The sequence below is a fragment of the Motacilla alba genome, chromosome 23 (assembly GCF_015832195.1).
Source record: "Motacilla alba alba isolate MOTALB_02 chromosome 23, Motacilla_alba_V1.0_pri, whole genome shotgun sequence".
NCBI lineage: Eukaryota > Metazoa > Chordata > Aves > Passeriformes > Motacillidae > Motacilla > Motacilla alba.
The window spans coordinates 4,487,205-4,509,607 of record NC_052038.1 but is presented as its reverse complement, the minus strand read 5'-3'; the positions used below and the strand labels follow the sequence as shown (position 1 = coordinate 4,509,607).

Sequence of the window (22,403 nt, the reverse complement as noted above, 5' to 3'; positions counted from 1 at the left end):
CTGTGTTGCTGCTTTGGAATGTGTTTGGAGATTGTTTACCCACAGGTGATTGTTCCATTGGGTTCTGCTATAAGTTATTTTCACTCTTTGGCCAATCAGGGCCAAGCTCTGTCGGGACTCTGGAGATGAGTTTTCATTATTATCTTTTTAGCCTTCTGTAAGTATCCTTTCTGTATTCTTTAGTTAGTATAGTATAGCATTCTTTGATATAATATAGTATCATAAAATAATAAATTAGCCTTCTGAGAACATGGAGTCAGATTCATCATTCCTTCCTGCCATGGGGCACCCCACAAATACAATCTCACAGCAGCCATGGAGCCACTGGTGGGGCTCAGTGTCCCTGCAGGAGGAATGAGTGCAGGGAGATTTCCCTGAGGAAAGGCAGCTCCCAGCTCCCTGTGTAGTTCCAGGGCTCACATCCTGTTCCTGGGAGCCAGGAGCAAAGCGGATCACAGGAAAAGCAGGATTTTGCTCAGGTCCTCACAGTGACCCCAGGAGCACCACTGTTTATCCTGAGAATCCCCTCCCCATTCCCAAGAACTCCTGGGGCTGGAGAATCTGCTCCCCGTGGCCTTCAGGGATGAGAATTCCCACTTCCCCAGCTCATCCCCTGCAGCAATCTCTGCTGCCATCCCTCTCCCAGGAGTTTCCCAACTCCCACCCCTCAGAAAAATCCTTCAGATCCATCCCAAAAAATCAAATTGTAGCTGTTTCCTTATGCCAGGAATCAGTGAGGAGCTTTCAGGAAGGCCGGCAGGAGGTTCCAGGTGGGAAGCTGGGCCTGGAATGCTCCTTCCCCCTTGACTGCCATGGGATTATGGAACCCCAGGAAGGTTTGGGATGGAAGGCAGGTCAGAGGGGGGAATCTCTTACCATCAAAGATTTCAAACTCATCAAACTGCTTCTCGCTGAGGAAGTACTCGATGGTGAGGGAGATGTTGTAGCCTGGCTCCACCTTCACCACCCAGGAGCAGGTCTGGAAGTGGGGGTAACTTCCCAGGAAGCTCTGGCTCAGGATCACCCCGGTGGAATCCGTCATCAGCTGGTTCATGGGGCAGTGCACTGGGAATGGAAATGGACATTCAGGGGAAAGGAACATGAAATGAACATTTTTCAGAGGAAGGATGGAAGCACAAGGTCTGTCCTGATGAGCCAGCTCAGGGCAGAGCACAACCCCTGCACTCCTTGATCTCTGGGGCTCAAAGAATCCCAAAATCCCACAAATCCCAACAACTGTCACACTTAAAGGAAGGAGCAAAATGCAGCAAAGCCAACAAACCATTCCCACTGCCTTGGCCTCAGCTCACACCTCTCCCAAAACGAGCAGCACCACAACCAGAACTCCCCTGAGGCACAAAAACCCCTCCAGGAATATCTGGAAACTCTGTTAGAACAAAAGCTGGAACCACAGCTCATCCCATGGAATTGTTGACTGGGACATGAGAACTCCAATTCCCGCTCAGGGCGGCCTCACTCCCTCCTCCCAAAATCCCACACTCCTGGAAATGGGAAAATGAGCCCCAAGGATGAAAAACGTGCCTGAGCGGGGAAATCTGGGATTTATGGAAGTTTTACCTTCACAGGTGGGTGGGGGTCCCTCAAACTGCAGGTGGGTGCCCAGTTTGCAGGTGAGGATTTCGTTCCCAATCAGGGTGAAGCCGGGAAGGCACCGGTACCGGACGATGTCACCTGGGAAGGGATGGAAAACAGGGATGGGAGGGGGAAAGGCACCAAAAAAAGGGGAAATTATGGGATAAAAGGTGGAATAGAGGGATAAAACGGGGGATTGCAGAGATAAAAGGTGAAATAGAGGGATAAAAGGGGGAAATGCAGAGATAAAAGGGGAAATGGAGAGATAAAAAGGGAAATGGAGGGATAAAAGAAGGAATTGCAGAGATAAAAGGGGAAATGGAGGGATAAAAGGGGAAATGGAGGGATAAAAGAAGGAATTGCAGAGATAAAAGGGGAAATGGAGGGGTAAAAGGGGAAATGGAGGGATAAAAGAAGGAATTGCAGAGATAAAAGGGGAAATGGAGGGGTAAAAGGGGAAATGGAGGGGTAAAATGGGGAAAAGCATAATAAAGGGGTAAATATTGAAATACAAGGGGTAAATGCAGAAATAAAAGGGGTAGGTCCAGAAAAAAAGGGGTAAATACAGGAATAAAAGGGGGAAATGCAGGAATAAAAGGGGGAAATCAGAATTAAAAGGCTAGGAAAGCCATGCTGGAGTCACCCTGGGATAATCTCCTGTCACCACACCAATTTGGGAATTATTCCAGGTGCAGACTCCCCTCAAAGAGAGCAGCCAGGGTGAGAAGCTGCTCCAAGAAAAATCCTGGCTGCAGCCACTTCAAAATGTGGATGACAAAAAAAAAAAAATCACAAAGAAACTCCTGAAAGATCCCCAAAAAGCAGAATAAAGGCTCCAAAGCTTCGTGTGCAACACCTGAGGAATATCATTATTCCCAAATATTCCTGAGAGATTCCAAACAGACTCAAATCTCTCCCGAAACAAAACATTTTCCCAGGGAGGAAAAGGCTGGGAACAACAGGAACACTTGGATGTTGATCTCCCATGGAAAACCCTCCTGGAAGGCAGGATCTGGGGGGAAAAATGCATTCCCAGGAGCTGGAGAGGTGGGAGTGAGGATGAGGATGACGAGGGAAGGTTTTACCAATGTTGAACTCCTCGTTCTCCGTGACGATCTCGGCGTTGGGGACGATGGTGGGAGGCTGGCAGCGGAAAAGCTGGAAGGCTGGGGAAGCAAGGGAAGAGCAGCACATCCTGAAGGCAGCCACGATGGAAGCAGGGAAATTCCTCCCTCTCCACCAGGAAATTCCTCCCTCTCCACCATGAAATCCTCACTTTCCACAAGGAAATTTCTCCTTTTCCACCAGGAAATTCCTCCCTCTCCACCAGGAAATTCCTCCCTCTCCACAAGGAAATCCTCACTCCCCACCAGGAAATTCCTCCTTTTCCACCAGGAAATTCCTCCCTCTCCACCACGAAATCCTCACTTTCCACAAGGAAATTCCTCCCTTTCCACCAGGAAACCGAATTGGCCAAATCCAACCAGACCTTTCCCCAAAAAAATCCCACAGAGATGAAGGCAGGAATTTGTATCCTGATGTTTCTTCCAGCCCAACAGGAAGGTTTTGGTGTTCCTGGACAATGTTTTTCCTTTGGGAATGTCACCAGCACTTTTTGGGATGCTGAAAAAGTGGTGCCCTCAGTGGAATTTAGTCACCCACTCAGCAGGGAGAGTCTCAGGCTGCTCCAGCACCTCGTATAAATGAAAATAATTCCTTGGACAGGGATCTCAAAACTCACTGATTTTTATTTTTTTTTAACTTGGAATTAGTGATTTTTTCCACAAAGAATTCCAGGAGTTGTTTCCAGCTGCAAATCCTTGGAGTTCCCAGAGTGACTTGAGCAAAGTCCAAGCGAAAAAGGTGAAAAAGGGCAAAATTTGCAAAATTTGGTGGAAAAAAACTGGGCTGGGAAACTTCCTGCAAAAAACTGGACTGTAAAACTCTGTGGGAAAAAAAACTGGTTTGAAAAGTTTTGTGGAAAAACCTGGGCTGAAAAACTTTCTGGAAAAATCTGGGCTGAAAAACTTTCTGGAAAAACCTGGGCTGAAAAACTTCCTAGAAGAAACTGGTCTGAAAGACTTTGTGGAAAAAAAACTGGGCTGAAAAACTTCCTGGAAAAAAACTGGTTTGACAAACTTTGTGGGAAAAAAAAAACTGGGCTGAAAAACTTCCTGGAAAAAACCTGGTTTGACAAACTTTGTGGGAAAAAAACTGGGCTGAAAAACTTCCTGAGGAAACCTGGCCTGAAAAATTCATTGAAAAAAACAGGGCTGAAAAACTCTGTGGAAAACTTGGGGCAAAAAGGTATTTTTTTGCATTTTCCCAGAACTATTCCCCAATATTCCCAACATATCCCCCCCAGGAAAGCAGAGCACAGACCATAGAAGTAGATGGCGAAGATGCCTCCGTTGGCGCCGTCGCTGTGGAATTTCAGCAGGACCTGGTTGGAGGAGCTCTGGGCAGATTTCTTGGCTGAGTTGCCTGTGAACACCCCCAGCTGGGGGGCTGTTTGCTGGGGCCCATCCCTGATGGCAGGAACACAAGGAAAATTGATTTTTCCAAGGATTTAAGCCAAGGAACTCAACCTCCTCCTGCCCTGCATGCTCAGGGACTCCTCCCTTCCTTATCCTCCCTTTCCCACACCCACATTTCAGACCCCCTGCTCCAGTGTAACCCCTACAACCTCTCCTGGCTCCCAGCTGATAATCAGAAACGCAATTTTCACTTTTAACCTCAGAAATGGAGGAATTAGGGACCTGCTTCCCACAGGAATTTCACTCCCTGTTTGCCCAGCAAAACATGGATTCTGAATATCCCCTTCAGAATACCAGGGGACTTTTGAGAGCTACAAGCTCAAAATTTGGTCACAAACTCTTTAATCAGAGTTCCCCTGGCTGCCTAAAGTTGATGATTTCCATTATTATGCATAAATAATATTTTTATTTATTCATATTAAAAGAAAGCTCAAAAATCTTTTAATTTCTCTTCTCCAAAACACCAGGAAGCTCCCAGCCTGCAAAGGGGATCCCAGGAGTCCCACTCCCAGTTGCTGCTATTTCAAAGCCAGGAGTATTTCCAAAAATGAGTCCTTGGAGTGACTCCTGACCCTCTGTACCCACCAGACAGTGATGAAGTCGTTGTAGGGCTCTGTCTGCAGCAGGGTGAAGTTCAGGTGGATCCCATATCCCACAGGCACTGTCAGGAGCCAGGTGCAATCCTGGGAATTTGGGTACTGGTTGGGGAAGCCAGGAGAGTAAACTGTCCCATTCTGGGCAGTGACATTGCCGCCACAAGGCACTGCAGGAGAGCAGAGAGAAACACAAACCCAGTGAGGAAATATCTCCTTAAACATCCTTCTATCCCATTTTTATTCCTCTTTTTGGTACAAAGGTAACAATTCTGGATAGAGAAAAATCCAGATCTTGGCCTAACTTGCCTCAAATGACTCCTCTCTGCTACAAGCACAGAGCCAGCACTGAAAGAGCAGCTGAGGATTCATCTCTTTGTGCTTTGTGTTCTCTGGGGTTCAAGGACTTACAAGAGGGCAAATATCACCTCTCTCTCTCCTTCCACAGCTCCTGCAGAGCCAGTGCTGGGATAAAGGTCAGTGCTCCTGGGAAATGGGCCGGGAAATCTTCAATAAGCAGGGCTGAACTTCTTAAAGGTTCACCTGAAACCCTTCTGGAAGTAAATCCCACAGAATTCCAGCCACCAGCCCAAGGGGTGAAAGGCTGAAACAGCCATGAGGGGGTTGGAAAAGAGAATTTGGGTGAGTTTGGATGCCTGGATTGTAAATCTTCAGCCTGCAGAATCATCTGACCACAGTTTTCAAAAAAAACAAAAAACAAACCACCTTGGAAGATTCCTGAGGATCTCCCACCTGGATCATTTTGGAGATGCCCATGAAGGAGACAGACAGGGACACACACAGAGTCCTCAGAGCTGCCAGGCTCTTTTACCAGTGACTATTTTTATTTATCAGAGCTAGACCAATGGAAGCTGGATGTTGTTGAGGGAATAAAGCAGCAAGGAATTATCATTCCAAGGCCCCTGGACTGTGTCACACAGAAATAACAGCTCCGGCAGGGAGGTGAGAGACACAGATTCTCCTCACCCACATCCCAAGACTCAAACCCCCCTCAGAAGCTGCTCTTTGGTTCCGAAACACCCCAAATATTCACCAAAACACCTCATGGAGACCACAATTCCCTCCAAGAGCACATTCCCAGCTCCCAGAGCAAACCCAGCCCCGTTCCAAGGAGCTGAAGTGCCGTGCCCAGGTGAGCCCATACCTTCACACCTGGGCAGGGGGTGGTCCCAGTTCCTGTTGGTGCCGTGCTGGCAGGTGAGCACGGGGTGGCCGATCAGCTGGTAGCCAGGCAGGCACTCGAAGGAGATGGACTGGCCAACGTTGTAGCCAGCTCCTCTCACCACTCCGTTGGCAAAAGGCTCCGGGTCGGGGCATTCCTGCAGCTCGTAGGCTGGGAAAACACGAGGTGGAAATGGTTTGTGTTTCATCTCCCAGGGAAAAAGTGACAGGATAAGGAGAAACGGCCTCAAGCTGTGCCAGGGGAGGGGCAGGATGGAGTTCAGGAGGAATTTCTCCATGGAAAGGGTTGGAAGGAGGTGCCCAGGGAGGTTTGGAGTCAACAACCACAGAATTAACTCAACCACCACAGAATTAACTCAACAACCACGGAATTAACTCAACACCCATGGAAAACTCAACAACCACGGAATTAACTCAACCACCACGGAATTAACTCAACAACCACAGAATTAGCTCAAGAACTGCCACCCCCAGGGCAGGATTGTCCCTCCTCACCTTGGTACTCCAGCTTGAAGCCGGGTTTGTTCTGGGAGTGGTCGCTGTGGAAGTAGACAGTGGTTTCGTGGGAGGTGGACAGCAGGGAGCCGGGCAGCTCGGCGCCGCTGAAGCGCCCGATGACGCTGCTGGTGTCGTAGGGCCCATTCCTGATCTCCACAAAGTCGTGGTTGGGCTCCGTGGAGAAGTTCAGGAACTGGATGTGGGCACCTGGAGAGAGGGAAGGAGGAGTTTGGCTCTAAAATTGCAGCTGAGATTTTGCACCGGCACCAGTTCCAACACCAGCACCAACCCCAACATCAGCACCAACCCTGGCTCCAATCCCAATACCAAACCCAGCTCCAACACCAGCATCAGCACCAACCCCAGCTCCAACAGCAGCTCCAACAGCAGCTTCAACAGCAGCACCAACCCCAGCTCCAATCCCAACCCCAACATCAGCTCCAACCCCAGCTCCAATCCCAACCCCAACATCAGCTCCAAGCCCAGCTCCAATCCCAGCTCCAGCCCCAGCACTGCCCACCCGCAGAGCCCGGGCACTCAGCAGGACTTTAACTGCCCTGGGGACACAGAGTGCCTTCAAACTGACTCAGAGGAGCTCTGGAGTGGAGCTTAGGAAGCCATTCCTCCCTGTGAGGGTGGGGAGGTCCTGGCTCAGGGTGCCCAGAGAAGCTGTGGCTGCCCCTGGATCCCTGGGAGTGTCCCAGACCAGGTTGGATGGGGCTTGGAACACCTTGGGATAGTTTCTCCTGACAGGGGGTGGAATGAGATGATCTTGAGGTTCTTCCCAACCCAAACCAGTCAGGGATTCACTGGTCTTTCAGCCCCTCTTCTGTGATAGCTCCAAACCAAACCCAGCCCTCTCACCAAACCCCACTGGCAGCAGGATCCTCCACGTGCAGTCCAGGTTGCTGGGGTAATTTCCTGGGAATCCTGGGCTCAGGAGCACTCCTTCCATCTCTTCTGCTGTTCCTCCACACTGGGCTGGAAACACAACAGGGTTCATGGTCAGGATCCAGTCACAGGATCCTTTCCAGGATCCCTGAGGGGTCTGTCTGGGTGAGGGCCATGGGAAATCAAGGAATTAAAGGCTCAGGTGAGAAAAAGGAACCAGCACCAAGTTTCCAGGCACTGCATGGCCACATCAGGAATGGATGTGCCTTTCTGCTGCCCTTTGGAGATGAAGACTGAGCCCAGGAATCCAGTTTGGGTCACCACAGAGGGAAAGCCAGACCTGAGCAGTGAGAGGGGGGATGGACACCTGCTCTGCCCACAGACACTGCATCAAACCAGGCACCAGCACTTGCTTGACACCTTCACCAGCTCAAAAAATGACTGTGAAGAAGCTGAGTGATCCTATTTTGACCCCAGTTACAGCCTCTTTCTTTTCCCTGCCCCAGCTGCCAATCTCTGGGCAGTCTGTCACTGATAAATCCAGCACAGAGTGTTTGCTCACCGCCTGCAGCCCACTGCCAGCCACGACAGTCCAAAAATATGTTTACAAAAGGCATCACATGAAATTTAAGCACTGACAGCACCTTCTCATGCTTATCTGGATGACCTCCACGTGGTCCCAGCAGCAGCACCCAGCTGAATCCAGCCAGGTGTTCTCCTAACTCGCTGTGACAGCCAGGCACAGGCTCTTTGTCCAGTATCTCATTACCCCAGACTTGCTCCTAACAAGGTTTCTCCCAGAAGATTTCTCTTTCTTTTTCCTCCTAATGGCTCTTTAATAGAACTGCTTCTGAATTATTTAGAAGCCCAGCAGCTGGAGGAAGTGGACGAGGAGAGAATCAGCACAGTTGCAAACTGTGCTTGGAGCAGGAGCTCTGGTGGACACAGGACAGAGCCCCAGGACTGTCACACCCAAAAGGTGACAGTCACTCCTCCAGGAGTGACTCCAGATGTGTTTCTGCCTCTCTGCAGCTGCCTGACCTTTCCAGGGAGGTGAAAAGACAGGCACAGCCCAAGCAGACAAAATCCTGCTGGGCTGGGAGGCTGGTGCTGATTCAAAGAACCAAACTCGTGGTTTGCCAGCTTTTGGGATCCTCCTCCATGCTGGGATCTCCCAGCTGAGCCCAAGCTCTTCTGCTTCCCTTCAGAGCAGCTCCCAAGGGAATGGGGCCTTTAGCTCAGTCATTCTCCTGGAAATATCTCTCTATTTATTCCTGGCCTGCAGATCATCAGATAAAAGAACTGTTGGCTCTTATAATTACTTTAAAGCCAAATGATGTAAGCTGGAACAGCAGGAGCCCAAAATAACTGTTAACTAAAGCTATTAAATGCATAAATGTCTCTCTCAGAGCTGCAAAATGTGCAATATGAATATTAAACATCTACATTTGCTAAAAGCAAATGACTGAAAGTAATTTTAAAAACCTCCTGCAAGTTCCCTTCACATCCAGGCCTCTTCCACAGGGAAAATGGAATGTCCAGTCCTTTCCAGGCCTGAACATCTGAATAGATTTGAGGGTAAGCAGTGACATGGACAAGTGCCCTGTGGTCACCTGCTGGACACCAGAGTGGGCACAGCAAGTTGGGATCCTGGGAGAGACCAGGCCCCAGTGAAATGAGCAGCTTTGGTGGTCTCAGATACATTCCACAAAAATAAACCACACTTCAGGTGGAAAAAAAATCCTCAAGCCATAAAACCAACCTGCTTCCAGCACGAGGAAATTGGAGTTTTTTCCCTTTTGAATGGTTTTGTGCTGAGGGGGATAATTCTGTGTTTCACATTTTGTGCTACAGCCACATCTGTAACGTCCAAAACAAAGCACTCCAGGCAGCCCACGGGGACTTCTCGGGCACAATTTCCCTGGCAACCAATGTTTTCCCCCACTCTCACACTTGCAGAACCAACCTGCATTTCTCTAAATCAGCTCTTTAGTCTTGTTTTTTTTTGTTTTGTTTTTTTTTTTAGGGAAGTGTTATAAATATCAGGCAGGTAGAAAGAAGTTGAGTCCTACCAATGCAGAGGGGTGGAGGGTAATTCCAGCGGCGCACCGTGCCCGGCATGCAGGAGATGTGGGAGTGGCCCTGCAGGGATGGAAAACAAGACAGGGTTTGGGGGTGGATGGAAAACAAGGGGCAGAGCCTCTCCCTGTCCTGGTAGGAAAAAAATTCCATGCAAGATGGATCTGGTCGAGTGAGAGATGCCTGTCACATCTGGGGTGTCAGAAAAAACGATGCCTTAAAGAATGTAAGGAATAAAACAACTTGCTCTGGAGATAATCTTTCACACTTGGGTATTATCTTTGGAGATAATATTAGTGTAGGAGGTAATCTAAAGGCTGGTCTTTATTGGAGGAGCCCAAGGGAAGATATGGAAAAGTGTCCATAAAATGCCCACCCCTGTAAGGGAGATGAATACAGTTCTACAAAATTAGTAAATTAGCATAATTGACAAAAATCATCAATTAGAGACATAAATAGTGAGGTAATTCAACCATCTCTGAATCCTGTCCCTCAGACAGGGACTAAACTTTGTTGATGAAAATGTGTCTCCAAGAGCTGGTCTCAACCTTGGCTCCCAGGAAGAACCAAGACAGGACAGGAACCTGGGACCCCCAGCTTGGAGCTCTGGAATGTGTTTTGTCTTTCTGCCTTGGGAAAAGGCAGGGAAAAGTACTGGGTCTGGCACAAATACAACAACAGAGGTACAAACAGATGTGTAAAGAATACGGAGAACACAGAAAAGCAGGAATCCTTCTGGTGATGCCTAAAGACCTGGGACAGAGGCTGGACAGAGTTAAAGGGATAAAGTAGGGATTTATTAAAAGATCTTTACAGGATCCACCTTGGGCAGCACAAGAGCCTGGCTGTGGCTACACCCAAGATGGACCCCAAATCACAAGTTTCACACTTTTATATGATTTGGTGCATTTCCATATTGGGTGAATTGTGCAATCACAGCTCCAGGTGATGCAGTCCCACCCTCCCAGGTTGCTCCCCTCCCTTCCCTGCTGTTTGCACTTTTCGGGCTGAAGCTGCAGCTGTCCTTGGTTCTGGGGCTGAGAAAGGATTGCTCCGTGGGACTGAGCTGTGGGGACAACTTGCTAACACTCTGTGTGAAGTTCAGAGTCACAAACGGAGGCAGCGCAGAGGCTGGAAAAGCAGGGAGCTCGAGCTGCAGGCAGGGCTGGTACCTGCAGGGCGTAGCCGGGCTCGCACTGGAAGGACACCACGTCGTTCACCAGGTAGCGCTCGCCGACCTTCAGCCCATTCCCAGGAACCGCCGGCTCCGGGCAGCTGGAGAGGCCCACGGCTGTGGGGGGAAGGGAGATGGCAGCTCAGGGAGTGGGGATGGGGCTGTGCTGAGGGCTGGAGGGATGTGAACACACTTCTTGTTTTACCCCACTCCCTTTTACCAACCGCCACCGCAGACTCTGGGTGGGGAAATGCTGTTTCCTTTGGATTCTCCGTGGACAGCCCATCTCCATCCCCACATTTACAGCTGGGAATATCCTGCTGCAAACCCAATTAACAACCTGCCACATCTTGTGTGGAGTGATGGGCTCTCCTTCCCCCTTTCCCTTTCCCTTTCCCTTTCCCTTTCCCTTTCCCTTTCCCTTTCCCTTTCCCTTCCCTTCCCTTCCCTTCCCCATTTCTTTTCTTTCCCTTTCCCACATCTCCCTCTCTCCTAACCACATTTTCTCCTCTCCTTTCCAAATCTTTCCTCTCCATTCATCTTCCCTCCCCTTCCCCCACCTCCCTCTCCTTCCCAGTCTCCCTCTCCCCTCTGCACAGCCCAGGGAGATAAAAGGAATCCTGCAGGCTCCTCACACCCTCTCCCAGCACTTCCCTCCCTCCCTCCCCGTGCTGGCAGCTGCCTCTCCCCGATAACCTCCTGCATCCCTGCAAGGGCTCCTGCTCTGCTCCAGCCCCACAGAGCCTCAGGCAGGGGGAAAATAAAAGAGAAAAGGAGCGAGGAGAGGCTGAGTCTCCTCCTAAAGCCCAGTCACGCTTCCCTCCCTGCTCGTGGATGTGCTGCTTGACCTTCAGAGAGGCAGGAGGGAAAATGGCTTTAAATAACTTCTCCTTCACATCAGTGGCTTTCACTCAGTCCCAAATTGTTCCTGGCTTTGGAGCATGCAGAGGTAAGAGCTCAGCCTGAGTAACACAGTGAGGGAGAAACCTGAGTTCTCCTCGCTGTTTTAGCTCATCTCTCCCAACTTCCTCCCAGAAGGAACACAGAAAAAAAACCTGGGCTCGGGGCTGGGAGATTCCAGTTGTACAAACAGAGCAGAAATCACATTATTTCCACCTGCCCTGAAAATCAACACCTATTAATTTCCTCAGCCAAGGAAACAGGGCTGATAATCCCCAGGCTCATGAAAAACCTGGCCATGATTTTTGCAGGAGGGTGCTCAAAGGATTTATTGATTGGAATAGAGGTGGAGAAGAAAGAGAGTCACAGCGAGAGGATCCCTGCAGCTCCCAGAGCACAGGCTGGGCACATTTTTTTCCCTCCCAATCCTGTGGTGGCTGTAATCCTGCTGGATTCAATAATGGACAAGGTTTCAGTGAGTAAAGGCAGCAAATCCTGGAAGGTTTCGTGCTGCTTGGCTCTAAAGCAGTCCCAGCTGTGCCACTGCAGAGAATCTCACACTGGTTTGGGTGGGAAGCGTCCTCAATCCCCCAGTTCCCCCCTGCCTGGGCAGGGACACCTCCCACCATGCCAGGCTGGCCTTGGACACTTCAGGGATGTGGCAGCCCCAGCTCCTGGGCAGCATTCCTGTGGCCACTTTACAGAATGACCTGCACCATCCAAAAATCCAAAAATCCATTTGCAGCCTTGGAAAGAACCCACAGCAGCAGAAGGTGGCCTGGCTCCAGAGACCAGAGCCGTGCCCAGCACCAGCCATCAGCCCCAGTGCCCAGCAGGAAGCAGCCCTGCAGTGCCCCAGGGGGGCTGGGGACACAGACACAGCTGTCCCCAGGTGTCTCAGCATTCCCTGCTCTGCTGTGGAACACGGCCAGGCCAGCCTGGGATGAGCCAGGGAGCTGCAGGAGCTCCAGGCTGGCTCCCAACTCTGTCCCTGCCCTTGGATGTGCTGGGCAGAGCTGGCAGTGCCCTCCTGCACACCCTCACTGCTGCTGGGCTCAGTGGCACCAATTCCAACCTCACTCAGCAGCAGAGCTGGGAAAATCGTGGAATACCCTGAGCAAGGATCATCCATTCCACTCCTGGCTCTGCAGGACAATCCCAAAATGTTTAGGTTGGATTTAGGGCAAGGTTCTTCCCCCAGAGGGTGCTGGGCACAGCCCAGGCTCCCCAGGGAATGGGAACAATCCCAAGAGCTCCAGGAAGGTTTGGACAGGGTGGGATTGTTGGGGTGTCTGTGCAGGGCCAGGGTTGGACTGGATGATCCTGGTGGATCCTTCCAGCTCAGGATATTCCATGATTCTCTGCCAGTGTTGTCCAAACACTGGCAATAACAGACCCCAGGCACCCCCATCCCCCCTGCAGCTGGGCTGTTGCACCTTTCCTGATCAGACACCAGGAATCAAACACAGACCCAGGGGAAAATAAGTTTTTGTCATCCCCATCCAAACCTGACAGCTCTTTCCCAAAGGATTCTCTTCCCTGCCTCAGTCAGGTTTGTTCTCTCACCTCTGGGGATTTCCTTCTAGAAGAAATTCTGTCTAGAGTCACATTTAACCGCGTGCTGGGGTCTGTATTCCCAAAAAAACCTGGCATGAGGCCTGCTGGGAGCAAAGTGCTGCCGTTCCAGGGGGTGTTGGGATCATCCCTAACCAGGAACCCAATCAAGTGCTCCACACCAGCACAGAATTTGGGTTGGAGGGGACATTAAAGACGTTTTTAAGGTGTTTTTAACCTTTCACTGAAAGGAGTGGGTGCTCACACAACCTCAGAGCTTCCAGAGGTCGTGCCAAGGTGCCTCCCTCAGCTGGAGGCTGGAAAAGGACGATGGATCAACCACCTTGGGAATGCTCCTGTGCAGGGCCTGGACAGCTCTGAGCACAAAGCCCAGAAATTCCTGGATCCAGGAGCGTGCCCAGGGCAGCTCAGGGTGCTGGGCTGTGGGGACAGGAGCACATCCAGCAGGTGAGGGAGAGGAACATCCCCAGCAGCCACCAGGCAGCACCTAAAACCCTGCAGAAATCCCACACTGATAACACTGATAACATCGAGTTCAGCCCCCAGCCTGTGAGCAGAGCCTGCCCAGGGTGTTTGTGCATCCCCATCCCTGCAGTTTATCCAAGCTCAGGCTCCATCAAAATGTTCAAATTGAGTTTTATCTCCGTTCTGACCCTGCTTTCTTCAGCAGCTCCCACAGGATGACCTCTGAGGACCCTTCCAGCCAGGATTTTTGGGATGAGGACATGTCCAGGCCTGCTGGTTCCAGCAGGGAATACCAAGAGCTGGAAGTCTCTGCCAGCCCCTGGCAAGCAGCGCTTCTCAAGCCCAGATCCAAACCCTGCACCCACGGATTTTTACCCCTTTGTGCCAGCACACAGACACAAAAACCTGCCACCAAGAACACAATGAGGGTCATCCCACCCCTCTGCTCCATCTTTTCTCTATTTGTAACTCCCTCCTTGAGAGCAGGGAGCCGCAGCAGCTCCTTCTCCCACTTCTCCAGCCCCGCAGGCACCTCCCCACCTCCCAGGAGCTGCGGGATCAAGGCTGGAACTGCTCTTACTTTTGTATTCCAGGTGAAAGCCGGCAGCAGAGACGCTGATGTCGGAATAAAAATGCAGATAGAGCTGGTTTGAAGTGCTGTTGAGCAGCGCAGGCACTGTGGTTCCTGGCAAAACAAGAGGTGCACAAAGGCAGTGGAGAGGATCTCTCTCCCCCTCCTCGGAGATTTGCGGCAGGAGAGGCTGACAACACAAAGTCCTTTCAACTTAACGAGCTCCTCTCGGTTTTGATCAAGTTCTTTCTAACGAGGCCAATTGAGAAATACCCAGGGCCTTTCCAGTGGCTGCTCCTGGATTTCAGCCTGAGAAGCTTGGCCACCGACAGACAAAAAGCATCAAGGGATGGGAAACAGCGTGGGTGGAGCACAGGTCCGGGAAAATTCCGGATTCCTTCATCCCCTGGAAGCTGCTGCAGCAGCAGGACAAGGCAGCTCCATCCCAGACCCTTCTCCTGCCAAGCTCAGGGCACTTTGGGCACACTTGAAAAATAAACGAGGTTTTGGGCCATTGTTCTGCCAGTGCTGCTGCATTTGAAAGCCTCTCAAAGCTCCTGGACCCTGGCTCCTGCCTGCGCTGCTAAAAGCCACAATTCAAGGAAAAACACAAGGATTCCAAAGGAAATACAAAAATTCCAAGGAAAAATAGAGTTTGCTTTGTAGCCCTTCCCTCATTCTGGGGCACATCAAGCAGGTCAGGTCACCCTGCCAGGTGTGGTGGCCTCACATCCCAGCAGAGCTGAGGGAATTCCCATTTCCAGGAATGAAACCCCACTGCTTTTAGGTGTTTAAGGCTCCCTCTCAACCCTTCCCACTGGCAGATGGAGATGAAATTCCCAACCCAGAGCACCTGATTCCCTTTCAATCTATTCCTAGCTTTTGATGCTTTTTTAAGTTTAATTTTGTGAGGTGAATAAAATGAGGCAGGAACTGATGGGCTCGAGTGCCACATACCAGAGAAGCTCCCCAGCATGGTGGCTGTGTTGTCTCCTCCATCAAACACTTCCAGGGAATCCCAGTTCTGCTCCGTGACAAAACTGATCACCTGGATCTGCAGAGAGAAACAAAACAAAGAAAAAAATGGAAATAACGGGAATAAATCAAATTAATAGCAATTGAAGGGTTAGTAATTGAGTTTACACACTCCGGGGGTTCAGCACTGGTAAAACTTGGAGAATTCTGCCTTTGACCATTCCCACTGGGATTTTCCAGCTATTTTCCCCCAAACTTCCAAACAGAAATGCTGTTTTCTGCTGCTGCTCCAGAGCTCCTGCAACTGCCCAGCTGCTGAGAATCCCAGCCTTTTTTCCCCCCTGTTTGGAGAAATCCCTGAAGACTTTGAGTCCTTTCAAATGAGAGCAACCAGCAGCAACCCGGAGATAAAATAAACCCAAAAAACACCTCACATTAAACAACAGGATTTTAAAAATCCAATCAAGTTCCTGCCTTGTCCCTCAGCTTTTAGTGGGATCACTCGAGTGCATTTTCAGATTTCACCTTTCCCTGCCATGCCCCACAAGGTTTGGAGGCCTTAGGAAGTCGCTTGACTCCATTAGTTGGAACATCAACACAAATCCTTGGATGAGAAACATCAGGAGAGCTGAGAAATCTGCATTTATAGAGAAAAGCAGAGCTGAGAAATCTGCATTTATACCGAAAAGCAGCTCGCTTGAGTGAGGATCTCCATGGAATTGCACAGCTTTGTTTGCCAGGATTACCATTAACAGGGATTTTGCCTAAATCCTAAATGCTGATGGTTCAAAGCCTTCAGTTTCCCATTAAAAACTCAAGTTTGGTGAATGGGGTGAGAGTGAGGTAGAAAATCTGAGTAAAAGCCACCGGTTTTGGGGAAAATTCAGATTTAATCTGGAAGGTCTGGATGAGATTTTCCAGCATTGGGTATCTCAAATTAAATTGGCAGGCAAAAAAACCCACAAAAAAACCAAACCAAACCAACCATACCAAAACAAAAAAACCCACAAAAAACTCCCCAAAAAACCCAAATCAAACCAAAAAAAACAAAACCAAATCCAAAAGGAATCTTAAAGATAAATCAGGAGCATAAATGAGTTGTACAGCTTGGCTCCAAACAAGGAGAGTGCTGGAAAATTGGGAAAAATTAGCAGGGAGGAGACTTCACCGCCCTCAAACTTTTACGACACACGTGTGAACCCTCTCCCTTTCTCCCCAAATCTTATTCCCTGATTTCCTCATCCACCCCAATTCCCACTTACCTCTGCCTTGATGCACATGAAATCAAAACCCCTCCGTTTGAAAATAAAATAGTAAGTAATAAAACCAAAATAAAATAAAATAATTAAGAATAGAAACAAAATCAATCCCCCCCCACTTCAGCCATTTAAACCCATTTCCTCCTTGATTTACTCCGGGTAATAAAACTGGCTGTCAAGTTCCTCCCAAGTTTGTTTTTTTAGCAGAAAGTGAGTGGAGTTCACCCCGAAGGAATGGCAGTGACCCCCACGGAGCCATCACTGCTCCCACTGACCCTTTTTCCCCTTTTTTCCCCGCCTCATTACACCCCTATTGCGATTTACATTATTGGAAGTGGAGTGAGAATGAGCGTTTTGTTTGCTCTTACACGGCCTAAATTATTTATTCTCCTCTCTCCCCCCTCCTCCAGCTTAACGGAATAAACATTTTTAAGGTCCTAATTCTAGTCTGACATGTGGATTCACAAGGGATCTGCATCTATTTACTGCCACGTGTATAAATTAATTCACTCAGGAAGGTTTGCTCCGGGAATGAATAATTCATGGCAGAAGTGCCAGCTTCTACCCTGATTACATAAAAATCCTGCTCCTGAGTGCTGCTACCAAGAAAGCTTCAATTTCACCTCCTTCCCTGATTTACAGTTGTTTAACCTTTAATTGTTGTGCAAAAAGGGGGTAAAGTGATGCTGGAATTAAGATCTAATAATGGAGAACCCAAAGGAAGTGGAGCCAGGATGGATCCAGCTCCAGCTCCAGCTCCGTGATCATTCTCTCCCTGGGAACTGTCCAGGTCCTGAAAAGCCAAAACGTTTCTCCAAGGGCTTTTTCCTCCCTGGAAGACCCAGGGAAGCTGATGGGTCATGACCAGGCGACAGGAGACCCCGGTGCCACGTGGAAGTGGAGACCTCAGCACTGGTGGGGGTCCCAAAAATATGGGATCAAAGAATTTTAAGGGGTTGGGATGGATTTTAAAGCTCATCTTGCCCCACAATCTCTGCTGTGGGCAGGGACATCTCCCACTACCCCAGGCTGTTCCAAGCCCTGTCCAATCAGGCCTTGGACACTTCCAGGGTTGGAGCAGCCTCCCTGGACAACCATAATAAAAAACTTCTCCCTAAAATTTAACCCAAATTCCCCCTCTTTTGTGCCAGAGTAAGGGTCACACTGAGGGACCATGGTCCTGCTCTTCCCCAAATCCCACCCTGTGCCTCCCTGACAATGCTCCTGGAGCTCTGGCAGCCTCGGGGCTGTGTCCATTCCCTGGGGAGCCTGGGCAGTGCCCAAACACCCTCTGAGGAAGAAGAACCTTTCCCTAAATGCAACCTGCCCCTCCCCTGGCACAGCCCCAGCCCTTGCCTGGTCACAGACATCACCAATGAGTCCCTGCCTAATTCTGGCTGGCCTGATTCCAGAGAATTCCACATCAATCCATCCCTGTCCTACGAGGAGCAGTGACTTCCCAACACGTGGCTTCTCTGAGAGCAGCACACCCAGAGTGTCCTCCTGTCTGTCCTGGCTGTACCTGAATCCCTGCTCCCTCGGGCACTGTGATCTTCCACACGCAGTTGAGGCTGTTCAGGTAGGGCTCAGGGAAGCCCGGGGACAGGATGGTTCCTTTCCTCTCTGTCAGGTTCCCCCCGCAGGGCACTGCAATGAGGAAAGCAGAAATCACCACCAACATCCAACCCCTTTCAGGACAACCCAGAGAGTGGCACCGTTCTGAACAACTTTCCCAATGCCACCCACCCTGCTCCCACCTCCCCCAGTGCCACCTACCTGGCGTTATAGGACACAAAATAAAACTGATGTGGACACGCAGCTTTCCAAGGTTAAAAGAGGGCGTTTAATTTCTGACTCTAACATTTATAGATTTCCAAAAGTGACAGTGGATCGGAGGGTGACAGCGCCACCTCTCCAATGACACTGGATAAACTAACAGTCCATCAAATTTCTTCTCTCCCACAAAAGAATGCAAAATAAGTTATTCACATAAAATGCTTGAGAAAGTTCATTACAATGACACATAAACTTTAAGGAATTTAGAGATTTCAGAGGAGCTAAGATTTTAGTTAAACTTTATTTGAGTTAATTAAAATAAATAGGTAGGCCTTGATGAAGTTAAGAGTTAGTAGTTAAGTAACTGATTCCTTGTCAACACAATGTTTAGTTAGCTGGGTTTGTAATGGAGAATATAGAAACTGACAAATAGCTTCTAGGAACATAAGACAATTGTGGGCCTCCTCTGTTCTGAAACCAACTGAACACAGGGAATGGGAGTTCTACCAAGGGCTCATTTGTCATATTTGCATTGAAAAGGTAGAAAAGTCAGAATGAAGAAGACTTCATTTACTTGCTCATTTTAGGACCCCTCCCCATGAAAGGAACCACTGACCCATTTCAAGGAACAAACTACGCATGCTTAATAACTTTTGAACTAATTACCATACGAAGCAGAGAATAGGATGGACCAAAATTATGAATATGTATTTGTATTTTATACATAAATATACAATATACATATTGTATAAATAAAAGGACTCTAATCACCTGTAAATTGCGGTGTGCATTTGGGAGCTATCCCTCACGCAGCCCAATAAACACACACTTTCTAACTTTAAACTGTCACAGAGTTTTTGTCCGTCACAGGTACTAGATCAATATCCACATTTTTTTTAATAAATCAACAAGAATGTAAACATCAGAAAGTTTAGAAAAACTAAAAAAAAAACCAGGGTGGCACCTACCCACGCAGGTGGGGACGGAGGAGTTCCACTGAGCCAAGGCGCCGGGCATGGCCAGGCACTGGATGGCAGGGGAGCCCCGCAGGCCGTAGCCGGGGCTGCACTCGAAGCGCACCACGGCGCCCACGGCGAAGTCGCTGCCCAGGCGCCGGCCGTGCCGCGGCTCCGGCACCGAGCTGCACTGCGTGGCGCTGGTGCGGGGCACGGCTGCCAGAGCGGGGGAGGCAGACACAACAGAGTTAGTGTTGGCATGGTAGCTGCTGGAGTAAAGAGCCGTCGGTTTTACACCAAAAATCACCAAGTATTTACACCCCGAGGAGGCTCCTGATTGTTGTCTGATTGTACCTAAAAACCTGAAGTATCAGCGCTGAAGGCAAACATGACCATTGGCTGATTGTACCTAAACCCCAAAGTATCTAAATCCAAAGGAAGGGCTGAATTCAAACTTGGCCGTTGACTGATTGTACCTAAATCCCAAAGTGTTTAAACTCCACAGAGGGGCTGAACTCAAACTTGGCCATTGACCAACTGTACCTAAACCCCGAAGTATCTAAATCAAAGGAAGGGCTGAATTCAAACTTGGCTGTTGACTGATCGTACCTAAATCCCAAAATATCTAAACCCCAAAGAGGGGCTGAATCCAAATTTGGCCATGGACTGATTGTACCTAAAAGACTAAAGTACTTAGCCTGAATCCAAACATGACCATTGACTGATTGTACCTAAATCCCAAAGTATCTAAACCCCAAAGAGGGGCTGAATCCAAACATGACCATTAACCGATTGTTCTTAAACCCCAAAGTATCTAAATCCCAAGGAAGAGCTAAATCCAAACTTGGCCATTGACTGATTGTATCTAAACCCCAAGCAGGGGCTGAATCCAAATTTGGCCACTGACTGATTGTATCTAAAACCCCAAAGTATCAAAAAGAGAGGATGAATCCAAGCATAACCATGGCTTGATTTTATCAAAATCCCAAAGACTGGCTTAATCCAAGCATGACCATTGACTGTACCTAAATCCTAAAGATTGGGGTTTAGGAGTAATCCCTCAATGGTCATGCCTGGATTAAGCCAAAGTATCTAAATCCCAAAGAATGCCTGAATCCAAACATGACCACTGACTGATCATTCCTAAATCCCAAAGCACCTGAACCCCAAAGAAGGGTTGAATCCAAGCATGACCACTGAGAAGAGAAAGGAAGAACATTTCACTCCCAGTTCTGGCAGCTCAAGTGATCTGAGTTCAAGTGGTTCCATGCCAGACCAAGTGGAGGTGGCACTTGGTGACACAGCTGGGTGGGCACGGGGGCATTTGGATGGAGGTTGGACTTGGAAGACCTTGGAGGGTTTTTTTCCACCCTTAATGATTTAATGATTCTATATCTGCAATAAAAGCAGCTGGGACATCCAGAACACCCCCGCTGCCTCCCTCCAGAGAACTTCCCCCACATCAAAAGGTTGTTTTTACCCAGGGGAACCAAAGGATTTGGCAGTGGCTTCCCAAAAAGTTGTTTTGTTACCCAGTGTAGGAGCCTCTGTGGGTAAGCCTTTGGGTTCCTCAGCTCCCTGGGCCACATGGCCATGAAGGAACAGCAATTGGGGAAAAATCTTCATTGGAAAAGAGAGAAAAGGGGGATTTAAGTTGTGATGGTGCTGAAATTGTTGATATTCCTGTTGACTACTGGGAATTACAGTCAAAAACAGGAATGAGTCTGGCAGATAAGTGAGGAGAAAAACTCATTAAAAAAAAAAACCAAAACAGATCTATTGCCAAGGAAGAATTCAATTAATATTTCCCTGTGAGTTGCTTTAAATTTATGAGCATTTAGCTAATTAGAGTCTGGCCAGGCAGATCCAAATCAGGATCACCCTTTTCCCCTTGCTTCCCATGCAGGAGGGAGGAGGAAACCTTCCCTGGTTTCATCAAAACCTTTGCTCTGCCGAGCTCCTTGAATATTACAATCACAACCATGGCAGTTTCACACTCATTAGGCAGGAATTCAAGAGAACAGATCTCTAACTTCTCCAAAATCCAAACCACGCTTTGCTTCACCCCTGGAGAAGGCTCAGGTCATGCCAGTGTCTGTCCCCTCTTTGCAGCAAAAGTCTGGATGTTCCCACAGATAACTCCAGGGAGCACGTGGGTGAGAAATCCCTTCTGCTTTCCCACTGCTCCATGCATCATTTGCTACTTACTCCCATGAAATCCCTGAGTTGTTCTCGCCCAGTGCAGCACAAAGCTGTTACTGAAAGGATCAAGGGGCAGGAGTGTGACAGCCCCGAGCCTGTGACACGCACAGAGGGAGGATTTCTGAGCTGCCAGACGGGATTTCAGCTGCTTACACCCAGCAAAGTGCTAAAAATGCCACTGGGAAGAATTGCTGTGGGATAAATCTCCAAATTCCCTGTGTGACTCCAGGCACGACGCTGGGATGGGGCTGATGGTAATCCTGCGATGTGCAGGGTTCAGGCTGAGTGGGAATGAAAGGGCAGAATACAAAGTACCCACAGCAGCCAACCAGCCCTGCCAGAGCTCTGCTCCCAGAGGAATCCTAACTCCCTGCTGAGAACCCCCAGACACCACAAGCAGCTCAGGACACTCAGGACACCCCTGGGAGCGACCCGAGGACACTTCCAGAACACACCTGAACTCACCTTGGTAGACAAAATGAAAGCCTTTGGCTGTGGACTGACCCTTGGAGCTGAATTTGATGAGGATCTGGTTGGTGGTGGCCAATGGCAAAGATTCCCCTGGATGGGGAGGAGGGAAAACGGGAGAGACGGAGGTGAAGGAACGAGCCACAGGGAGAGGTGTTGGGTGTCAGCTGTGACAAAGCTGCTTTCCCCAGCAGGGACAGGGACAGGGGACAGGGACAGGGAGCAGCTCCCTACCTGAGTGAGAGCCCGAGAGGGAGCTGAGCAGCCGTGAGTGCTCTGTGGGGCCATCGTGCACCTCCACCACGTCATTGAGCGCCGTCTGGAAAAAGGCAAACTGCCCGAAGAGCACTGTGGGGACAGGGACAGGGACAGGGACAGGGACAGGGCTGGGACCGGCCACTGCTGTCCCCAGCATCACCACGCTGCTGTCCCCAGTGCCACCACACTGCTGTCCACAGCATCACCACGCTGCTGTCCTCAGTGTCACCACACTGCCATCCCACTGCTGTCCCCAGTGTCATCATACTGCCATCCCACTGCTGTCCTCAGTGTCATCACACTGCCATCCCACTTCTGTCCTCAGTGTCATCACACTGCTGTCCACAGCATCATCACACTGCTGTCTGCACACCCAGTGTCATCACACTGCTGTCCCACTGCTGACCCCAGTGTCACTACACTGCTGTCC

General features: G+C 49.5%; 1 protein-coding gene across 1 annotated transcript in view; it reads right to left on the bottom strand.

Annotated features, from left to right (window-relative positions):
- The window catches only part of CSMD2 (CUB and Sushi multiple domains 2), a 238,525-nt gene that overhangs the window by 19,114 nt on the left and 197,008 nt on the right, over positions 1 to 22,403 (bottom strand). Inside the window, exons 32-47 of the mRNA XM_038161173.1 lie at positions 21,950 to 22,063; positions 21,713 to 21,808; positions 19,058 to 19,261; positions 17,836 to 17,960; positions 15,037 to 15,133; positions 14,089 to 14,193; positions 10,567 to 10,685; positions 9,388 to 9,457; positions 7,289 to 7,405; positions 6,422 to 6,631; positions 5,889 to 6,077; positions 4,716 to 4,893; positions 3,976 to 4,121; positions 2,679 to 2,759; positions 1,579 to 1,692; positions 877 to 1,065 (exon numbers count right to left, since the gene is read on the bottom strand). Coding sequence (XP_038017101.1) covers positions 877 to 1,065; positions 1,579 to 1,692; positions 2,679 to 2,759; positions 3,976 to 4,121; positions 4,716 to 4,893; positions 5,889 to 6,077; positions 6,422 to 6,631; positions 7,289 to 7,405; positions 9,388 to 9,457; positions 10,567 to 10,685; positions 14,089 to 14,193; positions 15,037 to 15,133; positions 17,836 to 17,960; positions 19,058 to 19,261; positions 21,713 to 21,808; positions 21,950 to 22,063 — 2,154 coding nt within the window. The remainder of the gene's footprint in view (positions 1 to 876; positions 1,066 to 1,578; positions 1,693 to 2,678; positions 2,760 to 3,975; positions 4,122 to 4,715; positions 4,894 to 5,888; positions 6,078 to 6,421; positions 6,632 to 7,288; positions 7,406 to 9,387; positions 9,458 to 10,566; positions 10,686 to 14,088; positions 14,194 to 15,036; positions 15,134 to 17,835; positions 17,961 to 19,057; positions 19,262 to 21,712; positions 21,809 to 21,949; positions 22,064 to 22,403) is intronic.